This window comes from Protopterus annectens, chromosome 3.part1, assembly GCF_019279795.1.
Source record: "Protopterus annectens isolate FY-2018-M chromosome 3.part1, PAN1.0, whole genome shotgun sequence".
In the NCBI taxonomy this organism is placed as follows: Eukaryota; Metazoa; Chordata; order Ceratodontiformes; family Protopteridae; genus Protopterus; species Protopterus annectens.
In genome coordinates this window covers 1,587,230,756-1,587,242,291 of record NC_056732.1, presented here as the reverse complement: position 1 = coordinate 1,587,242,291, position 11,536 = coordinate 1,587,230,756, and the positions used below count along the sequence as shown (strand labels likewise).

Below are 11,536 nucleotides of genomic sequence, written 5' to 3'. Positions count from 1 at the left end.
TGGGGTTTAGTAGAAGGTTTGAGTCTTTGTGCCAGGTTTCTACAGAGGTGAAAGATTTTTGGGAAATATCTTGGAGCTTACTTATTGTTGAGGCCGCACATGTAAAGTAGCATGGTGAGTGTGTGAAGGTCATAAATCAATATGTTAAATAAGAGAGGACCCAGGACAGAGCACTGAGGAAAACTGTAGTAACTGAAAGAATGAGTAGGTTTGTTGCCATTTAATGACTTGTTGCCTTCCAGACAGGTAATTAAGAAATCACATCAAGGAATATTGTGAAAGATCTATTGAGGAGAGTCAAATGAGAAATTGTTGGTGCAAGACAGTATCAAATGCCTTTGGCAAGTGTAAGAACATGGTGGATACAAGCAGGCCATTGTTTCTATGTCAGTTTATACACTGGTAAAATGTAAAGCAGTAGTGTTGCTGTGCTGTGGCCTAAAGCCATGTTGTGTTTCTGAGAGCAGGTTATTAGAGGTTAGGTATTGCATCAGTTGCACATGAATGCATTTCTCTAATATTTTGAATATTTTGAAGAGGGTAAGTACATTAAAAAGTTAGTTTTTTACTATCAAACACCACAGTGAAAAACAATTTAAACACTTAACACCTCTCCAAAACATAATAAAAAACAACTTTTAGCAAGGAAAAACAGTTTTAAGTTAGTTTTAACAACCTTTTCTTTAAATGTAAAGAGTAACACTCCAATTAAAAAGTTACTAAAAGTCACATGACAGTCTATAAAACACGTTTTCCTAGTTTAAAATTAATCATTTCACAGAAAATTTCACTTTCTATCATAAAAATAATATGCAGAAGTTTTTTTTTTTTTCCCTTAAGGGAACTTATCTGCCCAGCAATGGAAAAGTGTTAGCCAATTAATGATTCTCAAAAACTCTGGTAGCAGGAAAGCCCTGAAGGGCTTGATGCCCAAACCACTCTTTTTCTTCAACTCTGCTTGAACTGGTTAATGGTTTGGGTGTATGGAAAGCGCTCTTAAGTTTTGGAAATTGTCTGGCTGATATAGCCTTAGAAGGATATAACCCATATAGGTAAGGCTACTGCAGCAGTGATCAAATGATGAACATTAATAAGATCCACAATAGTGTAAACCAGACAGCAAATTTTATGGAGAGTGGCTAGTAAATTGAACTTAACACAATTATTTATTGGTACTGAAACATGACAGAATAATATTTTATTATATTGTTTTAATTTCTTAAACAAGTTAGACCATTAGGCACAGGTGCCTCTTTGTAGGGGTGATACAAGACCACAGTCTGATTAAGTGATTTACTCAGAGTCACAAAGCAGGCAAATGGAGAGTGTGGAAATCAAACTCATGATGTCAAAAAAAGCTTGTTAGCAGCTCATAACCGTAATCCTCTGCACTAAACTGCCAAGCAACACAAGGCTAACAACACTAGGTGTCAATGGTCACCAGTTTTTGTTTTCTTATTGCTATGAGCTCCTTTCCCCATGAGATATTCTTTGGTATTCATATCAGGCCTTAACAGAATAATGTAACATTTGGGTAGAAATATACAGCTGAGCAAACCGGCACTGGAAGATAAGATAGCAAATATCTCCACGGCAACCATGTACTTCCCCTTTGTGCTGAGATAGGCAGGAATGAATGAGATCCAGACCGTAACAAACACCAACATACTAAAGGTAATGAACTGAGCTTCATTAAAACTATCAGGTAACTTTCTAGCTAGAAAGGCCATTACAAAGCTAGCACAAGACAGCAAGCCCATGTATCCCAGCATGCACCAGAATGCAGCAATGGAACCTTCATTACACTGAATTACAATTTTTGTGCTCAAGTATGTCATGTTTGCTTCTGGAAAAGAAGGAGATGTCAATAGCCAGACCATGCACAGAATAATCTGAGACAGTGTGCAACAGAAGATGATGGTAATAGGTAATGTAGACCCCACCCATTTTTTTAGGCTGCTATTTGGATTTGTAGCTTTAAATGCTATGACCACCGTAATGGTTTTTGCCAGCACACAACCAACACAGAATGCAAAAACAATGCCAAAGACAGTTTGCTGGATTAAACAAGTCACTGTATTTGGGCGGCCAATGAAAATCAAACAGCAGAGACAACACATCACCAGGGCAACAAGAAGGAAATAACTGATCTCGCGGTTGTTGGCTCTAACAATGGGGGTTTCCTTGTAAAGAGAAAATATTATTAGAATGGCTGTAGGCATCAGTGCAAAAAGAATGGAAAAGGCAGCTAATGTTGCACCCAAGGGGTCTTCATAAGCAAGGAACTCCACAGACTTCTGAATACACATATCTCGTCTCTCATTAGACATGTGATCATCTAGGCATCTTATGCATTCAACTGAATCTGAAACAGAAAAATTACAATTAATTTTATTATGGAAACAGACTGGCTAAGAAACTTTCAGACATGAAAGTTTTAACAATTTTTGTTGTATAAAATAATTTAGTAGTTGTTTAAACAATTATAAATAGTGAAGCCGTTGTACTGACACAGAAGCAGAGAACCCATCTGTATGTCTGGGAGTGCATACAAGTTATCAGAGGTCAGCAGGAGTGAGAAAGATCAGCTACTATCCTTAGAAATGGACCATAATGCTGCATTTTTAAAAAAAGACAGAGATCGAGGTATGTAAATGAACAAGTGGGTAGGGATATAGCACTTACATTAGGGGAATCATATGGGAGCACACATATTTATACATTTTATGGCATGTCTGGAGCTAGCGGGGTTTGGCTTTATTGGCATAAATGTAACCATAAAGACTTAAAAAGTAAAATGTAAACAGTCATGGGCATTCAGAAGTCATGTAGCTGAAATGCTAGATACCCTTAAGGGATCATTTGTATATATACATATATATATATATATATATATATATATACATATATATATATATATATATATATATACATATATATATATATATATATATATATATATATATATATATATATATATATATATATATATATATATATATATATATATATATATATATATCCCCTGGGCCTCCATTACAGGTTCATAGGTGATTATTAGGCTAATGGCACAAAAGCCTTTACAAGCCTAGCCAATAATACCCAGGATATGTCAATATTATATTTTATGGGATGGGACAGTATCAGGGTAGTGGGTCTTTGGAGTTGGAACCCTGAGTCATTTTAAAAACTGCCTCTGTCCAAAAGGGACATGAGCAGTACCCCAGGAGTAAATTTATGGTTCCCCATCCATTTATCCAAATTCTTTTTGAAGACAGTGCAGGATGTGCTTTGTTTTCTGAAGATGGGACGTTTATTCCATAGATAAGGTAGCCTTGGGGATATGAATCTGTCTCTCCAGCAAGTTCTGTTAGAGTCATAAATAAGTTTCTGGTCCATGGAATGTGTTACCCTTTTATAATTTTTCTTGTGAATATGTAACATTTTCATCAGGGCTGGATCAGAGAATGCCTTGTAGGTCAAGTGTACGTCCCCTTTCAATAAATGATATACAAAGGAGTAAAGAGATAAGGCCTTTAGTCAGTCTGTATAAGACATGTGTCTTATGCTTTGTATAGTTTTAGTGAGAAACCTCTGGGGTCACTCCAATTGGTGTAAGTGCCTGCGTAGGTACATGCAGAAGAGAGCATTGTACTCAACTATGGCCCTGATGAGAGCCAAATACAATGGCACTATGACTTCCTTTCATCTTGATGCCATGTCTTTACTTATAAGTTGAGACACACAGAAGGATTTCCTCACTACTGTAGCTACCTGATGGTCAAAGTTTAGGTTACTATCTATCTGTGTTCCTAGGTCTCTCACCACTGGGTCTACTTTTAGGGGTGTGCTATCAGTATTATAATTTGAAGGGATATCTGATTTACCGATAGGTATGATTATGCATTTTTAGCATTTAGTCTTAGACCATGGTTTTGGCACTAATCATTTGTCATTTTTAGGCTTGTTTGTAGGATGTCAACATCATATGGGGATTCAGTGATTGCTCCCAGCTTACAGTTGTCAGTGATCTTGGTGAGCCAGAGGCCCCCAACATTGGTTTTCACTTCAGAGAAGTATATAGCAAACAAGAGGGATCCGAACACTGAGCCCTGTGGAATACCACCAGTAAGAGGTTCCTTATCAGAAGTGGATTCATCTATCCAGACAACATGCGTCCTGCCAGTAAGCTTGTTGGCAATCCATCTGATGATGTAGAGGTTTATGCCTAACTCAGTAAGTTTATCTATGATCCCCAAGTCGGGGACTGTGTTGAAAGCTTTGGTCAGGTCTAGATAAGTGGTGTGTACCATTTTTCGCTCATCCATGGCCCTGGTGACTTTCTTGAAGAAGTCCTCCAGACTGAGCAGCCAAGACATCCCTTTGACAAAGCCAATTTTTGAAGGGTTCTTATGTTGTTATGGATCAAGTCCATGATAATTCTTTCCATGACCTTATAGATAAGACTGGTCAAGTTTATGGGAATGTAACCACAAGTCAAAGGAGGCAAGGTGCCCGAAAAAAACAGAAACCAAGTAAAAAAACACAAAAAACAGGCACCAGTACCAAGAGGTCCAGTAAAAGCCATTATATCCACTGTATGACACGGAATTAACAGCCCTTTATTCACAAAAACACACCACACAATGTAGCGTTTTCATCCAAAATGGACTTCATCAGATGTTACAAAGTGATCAGCTATAACTTCCTGTTATATACCCCCCATTCCCTGTTTTTAATTGAATAATTACATGATTAAATGATGCACATTAAAATGAAAACACACAATTGGATAAATAAGTAAGTTACAAAAACATAGGTCCAACACCACTGTTTCAAATATATGCATACTCAAATCCCACATAATAAAAATACAAACTTGAACTTTAAAAATCCTTTCCAAAGGACTGAATAAAAAATATATGTGTGTGTGTGAATGAAACTGTGGCTTGAATGAGAATAAATCTCTCAAAGGATGAACTTACTGAAGCAGAGATGTCCTTACTATCACATGGGATTAAATTTGTTCCCGCGGGAACTGATGATTTGGTCAATGCGATTACAGATTTAAATTTATTTTCGAGGAGTTTAAACCTGAAGAATATCTATAAGGATAGTGGTAATCCTATGGGCAATCGATTGAAAAGGAGTAGCACTTTTATCCTTGTTAGTGACCCTGTTATTAGTGTGTTTAATGATATATGTGAGAAACAAATTTGGGATTGTTATGATAAGAAAACGTTTAAGAAAAGGTATAATTTAACTGTTGAAGAGTCTGAAGCATTAAAATCATTACAAAATAATGATCAAATAATTATAAAAGAAGCTGATAAAGGAGGTGCCATTGTATTAATGGATATGGAACAGTATTTACAGTCCATGGCTGAGGTACTATAAGATAGGCAGACTTTTAAACCTGCTAGTAGTAAAGAAATAGATACTAAGATATGTAAAATAAATATGTGCGTATATGACCTGCAAGTGATGGGTGATATAGATATTGACACGTTTCATTTTTTAAGTGTACCATGTCCAACCATTCCTGTACTTTATGGACTCCTCAAGATACATAAGTCCCTCAAAAAAAAACCCAATGAGACCAATAGTATTGGGGAGGGGATGGATGATGGAATCTATATCTGTATATTTGCAGGATATATTAAAGGGCTATTTGGAATATATACCAAGCTATATTAAATACACTGGTGATTTTCTAACCCAGTTGCATAGCTGGTATGATAGCAGTGCCCATGACCATTTCCTTTTGGCAACCTTGGATATAAAGACTCTCTTTACTGTAATCCCTAATGCTTATGGGATTGACTGTATAAGAGAGATTTTACAGGAATATGGGCCTTCCCCTGCCAGATATATTGAGACTATTTGTGAACTTTTAGATTTAGTCCTGGAGAACAACATCTTCATCTTCAATAAGCAGTTGTACCATCACATTTCTGGAACGGCTATGGGCACTGCTGTAGCTAACACCTATGCAAATCTAACCTTAGGAAAATGGGAGAGAACTAGTGTATATGGTGAGGTTAATCCATATGTATCTAACATCTCATTCTGTATATAAACGTTTTGTGGACGATATGTTTATGATTTGGCATGGTAGTGCTATGGACGTACAGAATTTCTTTAATTATCTGAATAGTACTGTTGAATTTCTAAAGTTTGAAATGACATCTTCTGAAAGCTTTATAGATTTTTTAAATGTAAGACTACAACTAACAGGAACTGATTTGGAGACATGTATATATAAAAAAGATGTGCAGGTTAATAAGTACTTGCATAAGAGGAGTATGCATGCAAAAAGAAATTTAAAAGTGTTCTCAAGAGTCAGTATTTACGAGTGAGTAGACTCAGTACTAAGTTAGATGTCTGTGAGATGCAAATGCAAGAAATGACCAGTAATTTTTTGGAAAGGGGTTATAATATAGATGAGACAGAATTGGCTGAGAATGATGCTCTACAATTGAGGGATTCAAGAGCAAAACCCTATTTTTCTGATCAGGTGAATACTAATTCTGATGATGTCAACTCAACATCAGTACAATCTTTGAGGTATCTTATGACCTTTAATAGAGCTAATGAGACAGTGGAACATGTTATTAGAAATAATTGTGATATACTAAAGGCCATACCTGGCCATGAAAGATGGTTCCCAGATAGACCCTTGTTCACTTATCGTAACTGTAGTAATTTAAAGAAATTATGTTATAAGGATTTTTCCTTAAATAACAAATCTGTTCCCATCTTTAGTAAAAAAGGACCTTTTCCTTGCCATAATTGTTCCTGTTGTCCAAATATACATCATTTGGTAGACTTTGTATAATCTGTAAATATCAGGAAGTTAACTTTTCACTGTACTACTACATGTAATACATTATCTGTTATATATCTTGCTACATGTAATAAATGTTCATTTTTCTATGTTGGAAAAGTCGGTGAGAAGGTTAAAGGACAGGATAATACAGCATAAGTCCGAAATTCATAGAAAAATTCTTACTAATTCTCTATTCCATCATATTAGTCAAACAGATGATACACACCAGTTTACGTTTAGAGTTATACATGTGGTGTATCTTAATGCTAGACATGGTGATGTAGTTAACAACATAGACATGAAGGAATATGAATGGATCATTTGACTACAGGCAGATAAATATCCAGGTCTTAATAAACAGGTTACGTTAAAACCAGTTCTGAAGTTTAAACAACAGAAAGTAAAGCAACCTTAGATTGGTTATATAAGTTTGCTATATGCACTGTTTAACTCATGTAGGCTTTTTGGATTTCATATGGTGAGCTGTTCTTTTAAGAGCAGAGTATTAATTATTTTCTTAATTGATGTTGCTGATAGGTTTGCTGTGTCATGTGATGTGATTAGGTTGTATTTAAAAATGATGTTTTTATGCTCATTGTATGTAAGACACTGAAGAAGGATATTTTTATCCGAAAGCTTTGTCGTTTTATTAAAGGTTTTTGATGGTGTAGAGCAGAATTTTTTTCTTACATGAGTAGTTTTCCCAGTTAATGGAGGGGTAGTTGAAGTTGCTTAGTAAGAGAGTGTTAGGTTTGACCCTAATATTCTCCAGGGTGCTTAGGAATATGGAGTGTGAGTTTTGGGACATGGTTGGGGACCTATAGCAGGCTACTACCTGAATCGCTGTCTTACCCAATGTTAGCTGCACCTGAAGGATCTCTGATGCGTTATGTTGGGCTACCAGTCTGGAAGTGTGCGCACCCCTTATGAATATGGAAACACTACTGCCTTTGGAGCTTCGGTCCAAGTTCTGAGGCCAAAAGGTGTGGAATGAGTTATAGCCTGGTAGTGCAGAGGTGCTTTCTGTTGCCTTGAACCAGGTCTCTGTTATAGCACAGATGTTGATGTTCTCTATTTTAAGGAGTGCTTCGAGCAAGTACATTTAGAGATTTAGACTTCTAGTGTTGAGCAGCATGACTCTCAGAGTGCATTTGTTTGTAGCTGTTACAGTGGTAATTTGGTCTATAGAACACAGCCTAAAAAAGGCACTACGGGGTGGCAACAGCCTTGGCCAGTATCTGGAAGCCCAGGTGTGACAGATGTAGGCCATCTCTGGCAAAGCATTGAGGTCTGTCAATCATGTCATCCCAGGCAGACAGATACTGGATCCCCTTAGAATGACACCAGAAACTTAGCCAACTGTTGAAATCAATCATTTTCTGCTTGTACTGTGGTATCATTCTGGGTGATGGTAGGATGCTGCTCAGGGCTAGGGTCATACCCACCTGGGCTACATAATCCGAGAGCTCCTCCATGTATCTTTTCATATAGTCCAGAGAGGTACGTCTCAGATCATTCACACCCACATGTGCAATGACAGAGTTATATTTGTACCTGTTGTTGTGGGACCTGAGTGCATGCATTATGTGGTGGATCCTGGCACCTGACAGGCAGCTGACTGTTACTTTCTCCTTATTCAACCTAGTGAGTGGGATATCAGTGTGCCTCACTATCGAGTCACCTATGATTAGTGTGTTGGGCATGCTGTTTTGCCTTAGGGGCTTTGGTTAAGTGGCATACTGTTTAGGAGAGTTAATTGTCTTGTGGTTAGTGTTGTGTTGTAGTGGTCGAGTGTGTTTCTGCCTTGGAGTCTCTGCTGCTTGGGTAGATTTTTATTGAGAGCCTCCACGAAGGTGGATGTGTGGTTTGTGGTTTTATGTGAAGCCAATGCTAGTGTGTGTTCTGGAGGGCTATGTGTTCCATGTGGTGTGGTGCAAGTGTTGACCTTCTCCTCTTGACCAGCTATTCCGGTCTTGGTTGGAGAGTGCGTAGCTTCCAGTTTGGATATATAAGTGCATCTCTCGCAAGTCTGAGTGTTGGGAGGTAAGAGGAGAGGGTTGTCAGTGTACATGAGGCTGTTGCTACATTGCCTCAGGATGCCCAAGTTGACCAGGTTAATAGGAGAAAGCACAGGGAACTGACCTTTAGACATGCCTGGAGGGGTGGGGATTAATAAGTACTGGAGCTGTTTCCTTTTAGAATGTTTAGTGCTGGTAGCACTTTTGTGTGCTACAATAATTGCTACAAAAAGTCTGCTAAAGTGCTAGACTAATAGGCTAGTATAAGTGCAGAAGAGGAGAGAACTAGTAGATCTAGGGGAAAATTGAAGAGCAGACTTTGGCACCACTCAGAAGTTTACAAACAGTCCTGGATACAGCAAGTCTGTATCTGGATTAGACTAGTTACAGGAAAGGCGGGTAACAAGCGCAAATGTGGGCTTTAAAATCAAAAAGTTAAGAGAGATGGAAAAACTACCCAAACGGCCAGTAAACTAAAATTTCTGGGCCAGAAGCCACTCCTCTTGTGGTAGATAGGCTACCTAGTACTTACCAATCCCACTGATAAGCTAGAAGGCTTCCCTCCAACACAGAAAGACTTGGGGGCTCAGAAGCTTACAAACAGTCCTGGATACAGCAAAGCTGTATCTGGGCTAAACTAGTTACAGGAAAGGGGGAAATAAGCTCAAACATGGCCTTTTAAACCAGAAAGTTGAAAGAGATGGAAAAAACTGCCCAAACGGCCAATAAACCACAATTTCTGGGCCAGAAACCACTCCCCTTGTGGTAGATAAGCTACCTAGTGCTTACCACTCCCACTGATAAGCTAGAAGGCTTCCCTCCAACACAGAAAGTCTTGGGGGGGCTCAGAGGCTTACAAACAGTCCCGGATACAGCAAATATGTATCTGGACTAGACTAGTAATGGGAAAGGTGGGAAACAAGTGCAAATGCAGGCTTTTAAATCAGAAAGTTGAGAGAGATGGAAATACTGCCCAAATGGCCAATAACTACAATTTCTGGGCCAGAAACCATCCCTTATGTGGTAGATAGACTACCTAGTGCTTACCACTCCCACTGATAAGCTAGAAGGCTTCCCTCCCACACTGAAAGGCTTGAGGGGCTCAGTAGCTTACAAGCAGTCCTGGATACAGCAAATCTATATCTGGACTAACCTAGTTACAGGAAAGGCAGGAGACAAGCTTAGAATTGTTTTTTTTTTTTTTTTAGTAAAGTGGAGAAGGAGAAAGCAGGAACAGAAGATAACTCAAGTTTAAGAACCTAAGTGGGTTGGCCTTCTCAAATGTTCTCTCTGTATTATGTAGAATGAGCTAATGATACTAAACCGGGAGGAGTGTCCCAGATCAAATTTACAGTATGGGCGGGAAACTGCAAAGCCACCAAGTATAAGAATGGGATATCAATTGGAAGGGAGGGTGGGAAAAACAGAAACCTCAAAAAAATGCACAGAAAAACACAGATAGAGCACTCACAAACAGAAAATACAACTCTCAGTATGAAAAAGCAGTTTACAGTTAAGTAATTCAGTAGAAATGCAATTAGAGTGATGAAACAGTATCTAGCAATGAAAAATACAGCTAAAACAGTATAAAATAGTACATAAATGCAGTGAAAAAGTAAAACAAGCTTTATAACAGTGCAAAATGTAGTAGATTAGCTGTATGGCACAATTATAAGCATTAAAGAAGTGCAATTCAATTAAATAAGTGTAAGAAATAACTTATTCGGCTCTTGGGAATCTTACGGAATTTCTGCTTGGTCCCAGTGATGAATCACCAATTCCACAGCCTGGTAAATACAAGCACAGCCCCTTGGAGACACAGAGTTTATATACCAGAAAGGATGGAGGAATCTATGAGCTCGAATTACTACTCAGTCCTACTAGCCCCTGCTGTTATACCAATCACTCGTGCTAGAGAAGGTCAGGAAACCTGTTACTCTCAAACTCCCTGTTACAGCTGTGCCCCCCACACATCCCCACCTTAAATATACCAACTCCAAGATCACACCACAGTGAAGAAAACAGCAAAGACTGGAGAACAGTCCAGCAAATTTTTTCCCTGGGAAAAAATTTGCTGATCTATTCCTTCGATATTCTGTGGTTTCGTGCATTTGGGTTCGACAAATGAGCATTCACTATTTCTAGCTTTCGATCACGTAATAGGAACCCGCATAAAGTGGCCAATAGTTAAAATATTAAATAATTCTATTCATATTACTACTATTAAGTGTTTAGTGAGTAAAAGAAATAAAAAAGACATAGAAGATATACATAAGGAGGTTAGAAAATATTATGAAACAATAAATGAAAGAAATTAAATGCAGCCTGAAAATAAACAAATGTATAAGAGGTTATCTGGGGATCATAAAACCTATTAACAAAACAGACTTATGGAGCAGAATTTATGGTCAAATAAAGAAATTAAAGGAGATTAATACTTCAGGGATAGATGGATTCATTCTAGAGGTTTCTAAGTTATTTCCAACTATAGCAGTACAACTAACAGCAAATGCATACACTAATGTTCAATAAAAAATCGCATTCCAATGTCTTGAAGTTATTCCACAATTACACAAATATTAAAAGCATATAAAGATTATTTTCACTGCGCAACTTACCATGAAGTCACACTGTCAAAAGTGACGTATTGCCATATACACTTATAAAATAAGAAATTAAAAGAAATCTC

The 11,536-nt window shown here is 37.8% G+C and overlaps 1 protein-coding gene across 1 annotated transcript in view; it reads right to left on the bottom strand.

The window, feature by feature from the left end:
- Positions 1–1,430: 1,430 nt before the first annotated feature.
- LOC122797818 (extracellular calcium-sensing receptor-like) overlaps positions 1,431–11,536 on the bottom strand; it is a 98,423-nt gene continuing 88,317 nt past the window's right edge. Inside the window, exon 5 of the mRNA XM_044066340.1 lies at positions 1,431–2,365. Coding sequence (XP_043922275.1) covers positions 1,431–2,365 — 935 coding nt within the window. The remainder of the gene's footprint in view (positions 2,366–11,536) is intronic.